The sequence below is a fragment of the Scyliorhinus torazame genome, chromosome 7, assembly GCF_047496885.1.
Source record: "Scyliorhinus torazame isolate Kashiwa2021f chromosome 7, sScyTor2.1, whole genome shotgun sequence".
In the NCBI taxonomy this organism is placed as follows: domain Eukaryota; kingdom Metazoa; phylum Chordata; class Chondrichthyes; order Carcharhiniformes; family Scyliorhinidae; genus Scyliorhinus; species Scyliorhinus torazame.
Window position 1 is genome coordinate 155,468,702 of NC_092713.1, and position 15,142 is coordinate 155,483,843.

General features: G+C 42.4%; 2 protein-coding genes across 7 annotated transcripts in view; one reads left to right on the forward strand and one right to left on the reverse strand.

The window, feature by feature from the left end:
- The window catches only part of cenpl (centromere protein L), a 28,960-nt gene extending 26,467 nt beyond the window's left edge, over window positions 1-2,493 (forward strand). Inside the window, exon 5 of the mRNA XM_072511685.1 lies at window positions 1,107-2,493. Within this exon, the coding sequence (XP_072367786.1) occupies window positions 1,107-1,208 (102 nt within the window). The 3' untranslated portion in view covers window positions 1,209-2,493. The remainder of the gene's footprint in view (window positions 1-1,106) is intronic.
- Window positions 2,494-3,691: 1,198 nt separating this feature from the next.
- klhl20 (kelch-like family member 20) overlaps window positions 3,692-15,142 on the reverse strand; it is a 115,475-nt gene continuing 104,024 nt past the window's right edge. For all 6 annotated transcript variants that reach the window (XM_072511696.1, XM_072511699.1, XM_072511701.1 and 3 more), the window contains 2 exons: window positions 9,655-9,761; window positions 3,692-6,000 (listed from right to left, as the gene is read on the reverse strand). In XM_072511696.1, coding sequence (XP_072367797.1) covers window positions 5,916-6,000; window positions 9,655-9,761 — 192 coding nt within the window. In that variant the 3' untranslated portion in view covers window positions 3,692-5,915. The remainder of the gene's footprint in view (window positions 6,001-9,654; window positions 9,762-15,142) is intronic.

Here is a 15,142-nt window from a genome sequence, read left to right on the forward strand (position 1 = left end):
TGAGGTAATCCACATGGACTTGTTAAGGCTTTTAACAAGGTCCCACATGGGGGGCTGATGAAGGTAAAAGTCCAATGGATCCAGGACAATTTGGCAAACTGGATCTAAAACTTGCTTAGTGGTAGGAGGCAGAGGTGATTATGTTGGAGCTGTATAAAACACTGGTTAGGTGCCAGCTGGAGTATTGTGTGCAGTTCTGGTTACCACACTATAGGAAGAAAATGATTGCACTGGAGAGGGTGCAGAGGTCATTCACCAGGATGTGCCCAGGCTGGAGTGTTTCAGGTATCAAGGGAGATTGGGGTTGTTTTCCTTGGAACAAAGGGGGTGACCTGATTGAGGTGTATAAAATTATGAGGGACGTGGATAAGAAGGCACTTTGCCTCCTTTAGTGGAGGGGGTCAATAACCGGGAGGCATAGATTGATCAGGTTTAGAGATGCGAGAAAAAATATTTTCACCCAGAGGGTGGTGGGAATCTAGACTCGCTGCCTGAAGCTGTGGTAGAGACAGGAACCAACAAAAATGTATTTAGATGAGCACTAGAGACGCCATAAAAGGCTATGAACCAAGTGCTATAAAATGGAATTGGAATAGTTAGGTATTTGATGGCTGGCACGGACATGATGGACCGAAGGGCCTCTTTCCATGCTGTAAAACTTTGGCTCTATTCCAGATTTATTGTTTAATTGAATTCCCCTAGCTATCATGGTGGGATTTGGACTCCTATCTCAAGAGCTTGGAACTTCTGGAATATGAGCCCAACAGCATTACCATTACGTTACTATCTTCCCTAATGGTGACATGACTTTGTCATACATTGCTGAAAGTGAAAACAATGAAGCTAGTTAACCATCTCTTGCCAATCTATAGATGAGCAAGCTTTTAAGTTGTTTTGATTTCTGAGTTGGCTTGTTTCATAGCAAATATGATTTTTGCATTCAGCTGTTCTTGTTCCTTATTATTAAGGAAAAAGTTGCAAGTGGAATTACATCAATGATATGGAAAGGATGAAATGAGGAGAAACTTTGATTCAAGCTGTGTAAACTTATCTAACTTGATATTTATTCATATGTACTGTGGTGTTATTCCTTGTCTTTCTGACAGCTGTTCAATAGCAAGCATATAGACCATGTGCTGCCATTTCTAACTGAGCTGGCTTTTCATCAAATACAATACCAACCACGTCTCTGCAACAGTCTGGATTAATATTCACTGGATCACAAACGTTTTAGTCTTCCTTCGAGCCCCAAGAGAAGAATGATATTATTCCTGCTCTGAAAACCAGTTATTTGGCTGAATCACATGATTGTTGGATGGACAGGAGGGAATAAAGGATATGACATGAGCTACCAGAAACATCTGCTGACTTGACTGCTTCCTATGCTATCAAATGACATTGTCTTTTTATGAGCTGCTAAAACCAGACGGTCAGCCTCTGACTGACTGTTTCAATAGATGTGAACTGGAGGGACCATATCCTATTTTATTAAATCATCTTGCACAAACTTTATTCAACTTCCTACTTTCATACCTAGGCTTGCAATAGAAGTTTGTGTTCAACAAATGTTACTCTTTGGAATATTATCCCTTTAACAACCCCTTGAAAGTATTGAAAGGTCAATTACTAATTTGTTTTAAAAAAACATAATTAATCCACCTGGAAATGTGTTTATATATGGTCATCCTCATTGAGCAACCATCTGGAAAACTTTTATCATATCTGAAGATGTTAGTGGCCTTTAATAAATTATTAGAACCTAAATTAAAGTGACTTACTGTATAGAAATGAGTTAATAACTTAGTGTCCTTGTATATAGTATAAATAGTATAAAGTATCTTAATACATTAGAAATAAAAAGTTTGTAGATAACACATTGTCCATTTAGTTTGTCATGAAAGATAGTTGTAGACTACAGGAAGATATCAGAATTCAGTCTGAGAAAATGTGGGGAAGGCAAATAAATGGTAGGATACTAAGTGTAGAATGACTGCGGGGTCTTAGTCCACATATACAGATCTCTGAAGGTGGGTAGACAGGTAGCGTTCAAGAAGGCAAATGGAATATTCGCCAAAGCAGAACTGTATAAAACACAAGTTAGGCCACAGCTGGAATAGTGTGTACAATTCTGATCACATATGAAAAAATGTGACTGAACCAAGGAGAGAACATTTGAGAAAAGATTGGATTAGGTGCGGTTACTCCCAAGAGACCTCATTGAAGTGTATAAAATTAAGGGGCCAAGATAGACAGTGAAATCTTTTTCCTGTGGCATAGATCTAGAACTCCCTATCTGAAAGGGTGGAGGAGGCAGAAATCTCAACATGCAAAAAGTACTTGGCTACGCATTTGAAATGCTGAGTTATGGCTCAAGAGGTGTTTGATGGCCAGTATAGACAGAGGCCAAATGACCTATGTTGTAAATACCTATATTCCATACATGTATGAAATCACATTCAATAAATCTATCACAACCTCCCTTATTGAAGTAAATATCTGCCTACCTCTGTTATTGATTCCTGTGTCTCCAAAGCACAAACTGGTCTCTCGCAGGATAACTCTGGGTGGTTTTCACATTGTTGTTGCGCCAGCCGGTGCTTGTGACATTTTAACTGAATTTATATGTTTAATTTTGGAAATGTAAACATCTACAGTAGTTGTAGAAAATGCACATAAATTGACCATTTTTCAACCACTCTTTTTGAATGCAATATCTTACAGAATTACAAACGGGAATTTTTGCCATAAATGACCCGTCACTGCTCAGCAAATGGCATTCTTGTCCGAGTCTGACGTCTGTAGGGTGATGACTCCATGGACTGATTTGATTCCAGCTTGGGTCACTGTCTGTTCCAGTTTCCTCCCACAGTCCAAAGATGTGCAGGTTAGGTGGATTGACCATGCTAAATTGCCCTTAGTGTCCAAAATAATTAGGCGGGGTTACTGTGATAGGGTGGAGGTGTGGGCTTAAGTAGGGTGTTCTTTTCATAGGCCGGTGCAGACTCAATGGACTGGATGGCCTCCATCTGCCCTGTAAATTATATGACATGAGCACAAATACAGCTAAGGCTGCACTGGAGAAGTGCTGCCTTTTACACAAGATCTTGAGTAAAAGATTGTAATGGCCGTATGACAAAGAAAAGCAGAAGTTCTCCAGTGTCATACTGGACTCAATGTCATCTCTCTCTCCAGATGCTGCTAGATATGATTTTTTTTTTTCCAGAACTTTGCTTTTACTTTAAATTCGAGTTCTCCAGTGTTCTAGCTAATAGTTATCCCTCAACCAGCTTGTTGGGCCATTGCTGTTTGTTGGAGCTTGCAGTGCAAGAAAATGACTGCCATGTTTCCTACATGCCAACAGGAAGATGCTTCAAAAATACTTTTATACCAAGTTTTTTATTCCCCCAGATTCCATGATTATAATGTGAGAATCTACAAAGTGGGATTAGTGGATAGCTTGGGAGAAAATGACAGAATTGAGGCAGCAAAAGTCTGATTTCCTTGCCATTCAACATTGTGAAAATAATGGGCTGGAGAGAAGATTTGAGGGAGAAGAACAAGACCAATTTCTTCCAGATCAATTCACAAAGTATTCCTGGTACCTGATTCACTAAACTGTTTTCAGCATATACAATAAAGAGGGATTATAATATAGGTTATTTAAAAGCAAAACCAAACACCTAAACAAAGGTTTTTACTGACATATGGATAATTTATCAGAGTGCAGATTTTTCACAGAAAAAATTATACAGTAATTATTCAACTGAAATGAATAAATAATGAGGGGATTTTCAACCAATGGAAAACATTAAATGTGGACAGGGTGGGTGTTCTACACAAAACACCTACAAATTTATTCTGTATATTTATTCAATGCTATAAATGAAATGTTATAGTCAAGAATCCTGTACATACTGGTGTAGAGCAATGCAACTCAAAAACGGTTTAAGTTCTAGCCTACATCATGGAATTATAAGTACCCTCCAAGAGTAGGATGCAATTGAATACTTTGCAGTGGCAGAATGACATTTCTTCCTCAGATGGATAAATTGGCAAATCTACTCCATACAACAGGCTTCATGCAAACCATTTGACAATATACTTTGCTGAACACCAAGTGGGGCAAAATAAAAATCAAACTGTCGTTCACCTCACTCCTCGGGCACAGAATTGTCCATATAACAATTACTGCTCTTCAAAAGGTATTCAATTGCGTGAAGCACTTTGAGACCGTCTAATACAGGTAAGTGACATTTAATTATATCTGCACTTACACTAGGTGTGCTGCTCTACTGTTCAGATACTTCACTATCTGAGTAGAGCAGGGTAGCAAAAAACAAAAAGAATCTAAAATAGATATTAATTGAAACAGAAACACCTGGAAAATTTAGGGGTTCATCCCATCTCCCGTTCTAACCTCTGCTGTTGGAGAGGAGATCTGGAAACACCTGCAAGAATTCTACTTTTCATGAATGTGAAGTAAAGTGAAACATTCAAGGTCTCCCAAACTAAGGTACGTATATCTTCACAAATTTGATGTCTTGCCCAATATTGTTCATATCACAACAAAGACTACCGTAGCTAGGGCCAATTATCCAAACTGCCTTTCTGCCCTTACCACCATGATCACAGTCAACAGAGTCTTCATCAATTAAAATAGTATCCAAACCACCATTCAATTGGAGGTAACCTTATGTTTGAAATATGGAACCTGTAACAAAGGTCATTCAGCTCAAGCCTTAGTGAACTGTGATCACTCATCCTAGTCACAAAGGCATTGAATATATTTTTTTTTAATCCCGCGTTACTGCTGAATATCTGTCAAAAGCTTTGAAAATGTCCTGTAGCAACCAATTTACAAAATTAACTTAACATCTACTGGCAACAAGGAGTTTGTGGACCTTTTTTTATTATTTTCATTTTAAGCAAGAGAAACCTGGTAAGAGAAAATACTGTTCAACTTTTCTTCAGTCAAGTCAGAATTGACCTTGAAGGGGGCATGCTTATGAGAAAGTCTTTTCCAAACTTGTTTCTTTTTTGGCTTCTAGGACAAAGCCAAGCACCAAATTTTGTCACAACAGCTTCATGCTCAAGTGACATGATGTACACCACACTATGCATCTGTAATTTGAGGGAAAAAAAGGTTTGCTGTACACTTTCTCATGAACAGTGCCCTTTAAGGTGGTTCCAGTTCTGTAACATTTCAGAGAAAACAGGACTCTATTTCCCCTGCTACACATCCTGAATAGAGAAAACTACATTCACTGTACTGAACACAGATCATTAAACATCAGAAAAAAGTAAATCGCAGTAGCTACGTGTGGTTTAGTACACAGTTCTCCGATGGGGAACAAATGAATGAGTTTTCATTTGTTCCCGCTTAATATTCATGATAAAGTTTAATTTTAAGCTGCAAAATGTGGAATTATGAATTGTTCAGTTTGATAGCAACTGTAGATTTGCACATGGTTTCCACGCATGTGCTGGTCACTCAGCTCAGAAGGGTGTTCCATCACACTGCAGACCAATGCTTCTTCCCACTTCAGTTTTTAAATTCCTCAAAAGTTGAAATATTAAAAGCAGATTCCATCTCAAATGTTCAAGAGTGTGTAACTCTTTTGCACTCCCAGTTTAATCGTTGAGGTGCTGTCAACTGGTTTCGCTGAGAAAGCTTTCCCCACACACAAAACTTATACAGGCACCAATATATAATATCCTTATAACTATTCACCAGACTTGCCTGGAAGTCTGGTTTTTCCACAGACCATGTATTGCACAGAGCTGTCTCCAGGTTAGTTATCGGAGCACAGCTATCCTCTTTTGACTGATAAGCAGCTGGATTCCACCAAATTTAAAATGTTCTTTCCCTAACAATTACAGCATCCAATAGCAGCAAATACTCCAGAGTTTACAGGTTACCATATATGGGATTCGCAGTGCGTCATTTTGATCACACCTACTCCACCGCCCAGTCTGCGATAGTTCATACCTCCGTATAATCTGTTTTTGGGGTGAAAGGAGAATGGAAAGAAAAATGAAAAAATATGAACCAACTCCAACATCTGCAAGCCTTTGTCAAGCACATAAAACTGGTTCACCGACCAGTGATGCACAATAGCGCACATAGAAAATTACCAATTAAATCAGTACACATGATTGCTTTCAATATAAGCATATTTAAGGCCATGGGCCACAGATTAACTGATTCTGTATGCAATTATAAATCAGAGGCCAGACATGATCCAAGTGCATAAATATATAAAACCACCAAATCATGTTTTCAAATGTTGCTGTTAAATCCCCCTTCAATACACCAACTCAATAGCTTAGTACTTACATACATTAACATCTAGTCCTGAGCTTGAACCTGGAAATGGCTGAACTAAGGCAAAGTAGTAATTATTTGAGGTGGGAAAGTGAGGGAATTAAGGGAGAGAAAGAAAAACAATCATCAATATATCATTGGGTTGGATGGGTGAGAAGCAGGGCAGACAAGCGAGAAATTACACAGGACTTCCATTCCACGTGACTGATAGAATCAAAGAATGGTTACAGGACAGAAACACGCCATTGGGCCCAACAAGCACATGCCAGCTCTCCACAAGAACAATTTAGCTAGTCCACTCCTCTGCCCTGTCCCTATGACTACAATTTTTTTCCATCAGGTGCTTATTTTGGAAGGCCACAAATAAATCTGCTTCCACCACACTCAGAAGTGCATTCCAGTTCGTAATCACTTGCTGCATAAATGTTTTGCCTCATGTCGCCATTAGTTCTGCCAGTTTAAAAGTGTCCTCTTGTTCTAAACTTTGCTACCAATGGGGTCATTTCTCTATCTACCCTGTCTAGACACCCATGACTCGAAATACTTTTATCCTCTCAACCTGCTCTGTTCTAACGAGAACAACCCTAGCTTCTCCAATCTATCCTTTAATTAAAGTTTTACATGCCTGGAACCATTCTCATAAATCTTTTCTGTACACTCTCCAAAAACCTCACATCCGTTGTAACGTGTGATGCCCAGAATTGGATGCAAGACTTCAGCTGAAACCTTTAAAAACTAGTAGTTTAAAAGGTTTATTATAACTTCCTTTGCTTTTGTACTCCGTAGATCCAAAGAGCTTTATAAATAAAAAGCTCAATATCACATATGCTTTTTAACTAGTTTATCAACCAGCCCTGTCACCTGCAAGTTTTTGCACAGATACCCCATTTCTTTCTGCACTTGCAGCCCCTTTAGTATTTGTATCCTTTAATTTATTTTGACTCATTCTCCCAACGTAATAATTTAAGTATTTGGTAGAGCAGGACCAGAGTATTGCTGGAAAAAAAAAAAGGCATGCTATCAAAGCTTTTCGTCTTGCATTCGTCCAGACAGCTACACAAGATAATTCCCCTTTAAAGACAGAGATGAGATGAAATTTTTTCTTGGAATGTTGACAGTGTTTGGAATTCACTTCTCCAGTGAGCAGTGGAGGCTGGGTCTTTGAATATACTCAAGGATGAGTTACACAGATGTTTGATTGCTGGGGAGTCAAGGGTTATGGGAGACAGTCAGGAATGTGGAGTTAAGGTTACAATCAGGTCAACCTATTTCTTGGGCTGAACCGCCTTGTGCCGCCGGTAGCGGAGTTACCGATGAGGCGGAAAATCCAGCATCATGAAGAAAATGGGATCGGCGCCCTCTGATGCTCGAGCCCCCCACTGGCATCGGGATCGAGGTTCACGCACCATGCCAGAAGGTCTTAATGACCCATTTGTATTCACATAACGAACGAGGCACCACACTCTCTGAGCCCGTGATTCTCTGGGCCAGGAATCACGTGGGCGAGAATTACTACTGGTCCTAACAAATGTAACCCTGACACTATGGACCTCCCAGTGGGTCAAGGGGTAACCCTTTAAGGGAGTTGCCCCCAAGGTCCATCCGAGGGCCACACTCCCCCTACAATGCAAGACGTGCCCCACCCCATCTCCACCAGACTGCACCCCCCCCCCCCCCCCCCCCAACAGAGATCTCCTAAATAACAATTTCTAGCTGACTATTTCAGAATCACTCAACCGTGAAGGGAGGTGATTGAAAAGCACTTAATTCTGTTTGAAGTGGTCCAGGAGCTGTCAATCAAAGATTGATGTTCATAAGCATTGGGGTTAGATCACTGCAGAGTTACTCAACCGTGAAAGAAGATGAATGGAACAATGCTGATAGCTGTGGTGTGTGGGTGCTGTCAATCACAACCTAGTAAAATCAATATCAAAGAGAAATGAATGAATGGCTTGCAGATCAAAGATCTGAGAGAGTTTAACCCAGCTGTCTGGTTTTCTCTTTCCAGGAATGGACAGCTGGTACTTCTAGTATCTGAGCCAGCAAGCGCATTGCCCAAGGGAGTGTTAAAGCAGTGAATTTTTCACTGTCTCTGCCTGGATTGCTCTCTAGCTTCCAAACACAGGGCTCTCCTCTGGAAGGGGGGGGGGGACTTCCTGATAGGGGTATCCTTATTTAGGGTGTCTCTGTGGAGGGTCAGGGGAGTGGGGTGGTTGGCTAGCTGCGGGGCCTCACTATTGGGCTGCCCGCTCAAAATGGCGGCCTGATAGCAATCCTCGCCGTCCATAAATTTGCATGGCTAAAAATTGGAAATCGCTTCCTGATTTCTGACACCAGCGGGGTGCAATTCAGCTCTAGTGGGAGAGCATATGTCTCCCAAACTGAGAATTTAGCCCCTCATGTTTTTATGATGCCCCTCATTTTCAAATTGTCTAACAATTTCATAGAATACGACGGCTCAGAAGGTGACCATTCAGCCCATCAAGTCTGCGCTGACTCTTCCAAAGAGCAATCCAGTTAATCACAGTCCTCCACTCTTTCCCTATATCCCTGCAATTGTTTCTTCAAGTATTTACCCGATTCATTTTTGACTATTTAAACCAACCACCAACCCATCAGGCAGAGCATTCCAAATCCTAACCAGTGGTTACGTAAAAGGTTTTCCTCATGTTGTCTCTGGTTCTATTACCAATCACCTTAATTCTGTGTCCTTCAGCCATCAGAAAGAATATCCCTTTATTTACTCTCTGTAAGATGTTCATGATTTCAAATGGCTCTATCAAATCACCTCTTAGCCTTTCCACTCGAAGGAGAACAATCGCAACTTCTCAAGTCTATATACTTAACTGTAATCCCTCACCTTTACTATCCTACTAATTCTCTTCTGAACCCTTCCTGGAAGTTGCTATTCCAGAATTGGATACAATATTGGGGCCTGAACCAGTGGTTCATGCAGGTTCAGCATAACATTATGGGCTTGTAACCTATGCCTCAAAAAGAAACAGCGTCTCATTTGCTTTGTTAATCTGTGCTGCCACCTCCCCATATATGAACATGTAAAAGGAGCACTTTGGGTTAGATATCCAATAGTTCGGCCAATTGTTAGCTACTGGAAGATTTTCTATTCCAATTCATTCTACAGTGAAATCCAGAGACCGCAAAGAGGTCTGGGTTGAAGGGAGCAAATATACAGGCAACAAAAACCCCATGTTTTAACACTCTTCTACAATTCATACTAAGATATAATGCACTGTTAACACAATAATTTATAGTGAAAGGTTCGGGGCTGCAAGCTTCTTTTTGCATGAAATCAATCAGTGCTCACTCACCTCCATGTGTTTGCATCTGGATCATAAACTTCAATAGTTTTTAAGTAAGTAGTACCATCAAAACCACCCACTGCCATCAGCTGGCCATTAACAACTGCAAGGCCGACCTGCAAGACAGAGAAAAAAATAGTATTCAAGGTGTACAAATGTTGTTCCTTTATACATAAACAGAAGCTCCCTTTATTTAATTTAGGGACAGTCGGTCATGCCTAATCAACGCAAAACTACATTATGAAAGGAAAACAAAATCAAAACATTTATAGGTACTGTAGCATTTTTACTTTTCACAGTATTGGTTGAGCAGAATTGTGTCAATTTATTATAATGCTGCAATGTATTAAATGTATGCAATTAATATTAACCACAGAAATGAATCTAAGATGCTTTGCCTAATTAAATAATAATCTTAATTATTATTGTCACAAGTAGGCTTACATTAACACTGCAATGAAGTTACTATGAAAATCCATTAGTCGCCACACTACAACATCTGTTCAGGTGCACTGAGGGAGAATTTCAGAATGTCCAATTCACCTAACAAGTACGTCTTTCGGGGCTTGTGGGAGGAGACTGGAACACCCAGAGGAAACCCCATGCAGACAAAGGGAGAATGTGCACAGACAGTGACCCAAGCTGGGAATCGAACCCGGGTCCCTGGCACTGTGAAGCAACAGTGATAACCACTGTGCTACCGTGCCGCCCAATTAGGAAACAACAGAAAGTAACTTAATACGTTCCCCATCAGTTCCTGCTAATAGAACAGGCCTAGCGGAAGGGAAAAGTAGACATGTCAGGTAAATCAGCCATGAAACTGCAGACCTCTGCATCTTTCTGCAGCTTTGAAACAATGTAAATTGCTCAGTTCATTAAGCAATGCTTGCATTGTGATAGAATTGTTTGGATTCAATCTGCCCAGTAAGAGCCTTAGCTGAGCAGGTAGGAAAAGCATATAATCTAGATGGTAACTTTGATTTACAGCTTGGTAGGCCAATCTTCTTTACATACAATTGAGGAAAGAATTAGCAAACAATCTTTATCCATCTCACACACACTCTGGGTACAAAGTCTCCAAACTGGGAGATGAACACATGGCTTTTAACTTTGGGACATCTAGCTTGAAAATGAATCAAATTTCAGAGTGATGAAATAGACTTTGCTGCAATTCCAGCACCGTCGCCTCCTGGGTCTCAAACTGCCACTCCGACCTCTCCAGTGCTTCTATGAAGGGGGCAAAAGCAATTATATCATCGCCTTCATGGTCACCATGAGGTCCTCTTTGATGGAGTCCCTAAGTTTTAGATGCTCTTATGTTAGGAGTTCCATCCACTGCCCTGTCGGTGGATGGGCCAGCGTTTGCGTTGGCGATCTCTCCCAGTCCGCCATGTCCGCAGTCTGGGCCTTTCTCTCCTGACCCTTGCCGCTCTTACTGTCTTTTCTGCTTATTAGTTGATTGGAGGGCATTTCCTTAGGTGGTTGTCCCGTTTTGGGTGATGTCGGGGTAGGTCAAATTTCTGCTCCCATGGTCCTAATACATCTCCAGAAAAGGAACTAATAGTATGACTGGTTGTATTTTGAAAAAGGGACGATGATATAATGTTTAGTTTGTCATTTGCTTGGAGACCACAATACTCACTACAGGTTATCTATCCTTATAGATAGACAGATTTCTTACATTACGCCCACGTTTGAATTTGTTAATAATAGTAAATGGCAGAGGAAGGTGAACCTAGCTGTTAGATCCAGACATGGTGACCACAAAGAAGCAATGATGAAAGCAAGAAAAGATTTAATTATACAAATAAGTACACTACACAACTCCACCCCCCAAAGGGTTGTTAAGGGAAAGCCCCGCCCGCTTAAAGGGGAAGCTCGTATTCATTCAAGGTCACGGGGAAGCTGACAGTCCATATCCCATGACTCTCGTTGGGGTTACAACACTGGTTTAGAGTTAGTTAGGTCAAGACAAAAGAACAGAATAGTGATAAGTAAATTGAAAACAGATCTGGGGGAGGGGAAACTCAAAAGACTAAAATGATTTTCCAGGGAAGGCAGTGAAATAAAAGAGGATTTGGGAATTCAAGGTGCAATTGGATGCTAGGATTGGTGAATTAAAGTGCCGTAGGAATTTACTGAATGAACTGTAGGAACTGAATGAACTTTTCTCATTATTTTCCTTGCTTATGTTTGGACTTTAGCCCAAAACAGTTTTGTACTATTGGAGCACTTCCTTGGCCTGCTATTAGGGGCAGGTTTGATCATTTTGGACAGGATTGATCACAAGAGTGCTGGCGAACAGTTCCTGCCTGTAATCAATGCTTCAAGGATTTATTTTAGCCAGGATTCTTCATCCCATCTTTTCTTCTTTGCTATCTACTTTTTGAAGCTCACCAGAAAAATTAATTTCAACAAATTTGCACATTTTGCCCCTCTCTTCAATGTAAAGAGTTAAATCAAGTAGGCAAATCGGCAAGCAGCACTTTAAAAAATATTGTGCAGTGAAAATAGGAATGAGCTTGTGGAGAATATTAAATGTCTGCACTATATAGCAAAACTATTTGTGCATAACTTGATTCCATATCTCTCTAATGATTAAAGCCAAGTTCTGCAGGTCAGACCCGAAAAGGATGACCTCTCAAATTTCTAACCAAGTTCAGATTTTCCCCTTATAGTTGGGGCTAAGTGTTCAAATGTCACTCTAAAACCAGCCATATGAAATGCACAAATGCAACCAGAGCAAAACTCCCTTTCTGTGAGGAGTAAATCTGCCAACTTCTGCTCAGGACTGACAAGAGCAGTCCCAAGATCAGTAACTTGACAGAAAGATCACCAGCATCAACTGATTACGAAGAGGGGCATGGTAGCACAGTGGTTAGCACTGTTGCTTCACAGTTCCAGTGTCCCATGTTCGATTCCAAGCTTGGGTCTCTGTGCGGAATCTGCACGTTCTCCCCGTATCTGCATGGTTTCCTCCGGGTGCTCCGGTTTCCTCCCACAAGTCCCGAAAGAATTGGACATTCAGAATTCTTCCTCAGTGTACCAAAAGAGGCACCCGGTGCTCACTTAACTATCCTGGAAGAAATCGATAAACGGTTTCCATCTCCGGGCAAACCCCTCCCACATGCCCTCTCAAAGCGAACTTGATTTTTTTCTAACCCGAGGAATTCTGCGTGGTCGCTCACCCACATCCATGGGTTCGGCGGCCCCGAGTCCCTCCATCCCAACAAGATCCATCTCCGGGCTACCAGGGAGGCAAAGGCCAAAACATCGGCCTCTCTCACTCCGGACTCCCGGGTCTTCCGACACTCCAAAAAGTGCCACTTCTGGACTCAGGACCACCTTCACCCTCAGCACCTCAGACATCACGTCAGCGAATCCCTGCCAAAATCCCTTCAGCTTCGGACAGGCCCAAAACAGGTGGACATGGTTCACCATCCCAGTTCATCGCCCACACCTATCCTCCACCCCCTCAAAAAAACATGCTCAATCTGGCCACCGTCATATGCGCCCTGTGGACTAATTTAAATTGAATGAGGCTAAGCCTAGCGCACAAAGAGGATGCATTCACCCTTCTCAGAGCCTCCTCCCATAACCCAGCCTCCAGCACCCTCCCCAGCTCTTCCTCCCACTTCCGCTTAAATTTTCCTATCAGGGCGCCCACCCAGTCTATTAATTATTTGTAAATCTCCGACACCCTGCTCTCACCAACCCTGCTTTCAACACCACTTTGTCCTGCAAACCCAGGGACGGCAGGTCAGGACGGCACCTGTTTCCTCACAAAGTCTCGAACCTGTTAGTACCGGAACCCATTCCCGCTGGGCAGCTCATACTTCTCTCCTAACCCCATCAACCTCGAAAGGCTTCCCTGCACAAACAAGTCCCCAAACTGCTCAAATCCCTCCACCCTCCGCCACCTCCGGAACCCCATGTCCAGCCCCCCCAGAACAAACCTGTGATTCCCACAAATCGGAGCCCAAACCGAGGCCTCCTTCAGCCTCAGATGCTTTGTCACTGTCCCCACACCCTCAGGGCCGCCACCACTGCCGGACTTGGAGTACCTGGCCGGCGAGAACGGCAGAGGCGCCGTCAACAGTGCTCCCAAGTGCCCTTGCACGAGGCTGCCTCCATTCGCATCATTACTGACCCCTCCCCCACTACCCACTTCCTTACCATGTCTATATTTGCTGCCCAGTAATAGTTCATTAAGTTTGGCAAGGCCAGCCCCTCCAAGCTGACCTGGTTAGTCGGAACACTCGCCTGAGGTGCAGCCAAACGCAGTCTACAAATCCCTGCCCAAACCTGAACCACCCCAGCACCTTGAATCCGTAGGCCAATCCACCCAATTGAAAGCTTTCTCCACGTCCATTGCCACAACCACCACAACCTCTCAATCCTCCAAGGGCGTCACAATTACATCAAGTAACCTCCATACATTCGCCGACAGCTGCACTTCACAAAACCTATCTGGTCCTTACCTATCACCCCTGGCACACAATCCTCTGTCAGCCAGCACCTTTGCCAGCAACTTTGCATCTACATTCAACAAGATCGGTCGGTACAACCTACACTACTCCGAGTCTTTGTCTTTCTTTAATATCGAAGTCTGAGACAGCGTGGGGAACTCCTCTCTCTATCGACTCATTATACATCTCAACTAGCAGGGGTCTCAACTCCGACCCAAACTTATAGAACTCAACTGGAAACCCATCCAGGTCCGGAGCCTTCTCCCCATGCATCGACCCCACGTAATCCATCACCTCCCTCAACCCGATCGGGGCCCCCAGTCCTGGCACCTTCGCCTCCTCCAGACCATCCCAAAAACAGCCTCATCCATTCATCCCCACTGGAGGCTCGGAGCTACACAATTTCCAGTAAAAAGCCTCAAAAACCTCATTCAGCTCCGATACCACCGTACCTTGATCGTTTCCCATCCGCTCAATCTCCCTCTCCTAAGCTATTGCGCAAGCGTCCTGCTGTCTCCCCCTCCGCACTAATATATCGCCCCTCTGGCACTTCGCAATTGCCCCACTGCCTTTCCCATGGAAGTGTTAACATTTACATACAAATGTAATTGTGCTTTACAAAACATGATATGCCTCATAATTTTAAACGTGTCACTTATACACAACTTATTAAACATTCAAAACAACATCGGCTTGTTGGTCTCCTGCACCTTGATCGGATACTTGCTCTTGCTTTCAGAAGACTAGTTTTCTGGCTAGTCTTTGTGCCACCAACATTTTCAAACTTTTGAAGCGATGTTTCTTACTCCCTGTGCGTTCTTGTATATTGGCCTTCTTGCTGATGCTCGTGTCTTCACTGTCGCGGATGCTACCCGGTCGACCAACTGTGTCGTCAACTCTTCTTCGCTTCCCCTTCCTTCTCTTTTGAATGATCCGCTCTTTAAATCTCCTTTTCTTTTCGACTTTCGTGGCATCCTTCGTGCTACTGGACTCGGCCATGGGATTAGCTGTATCGGGATCCCTTGTTG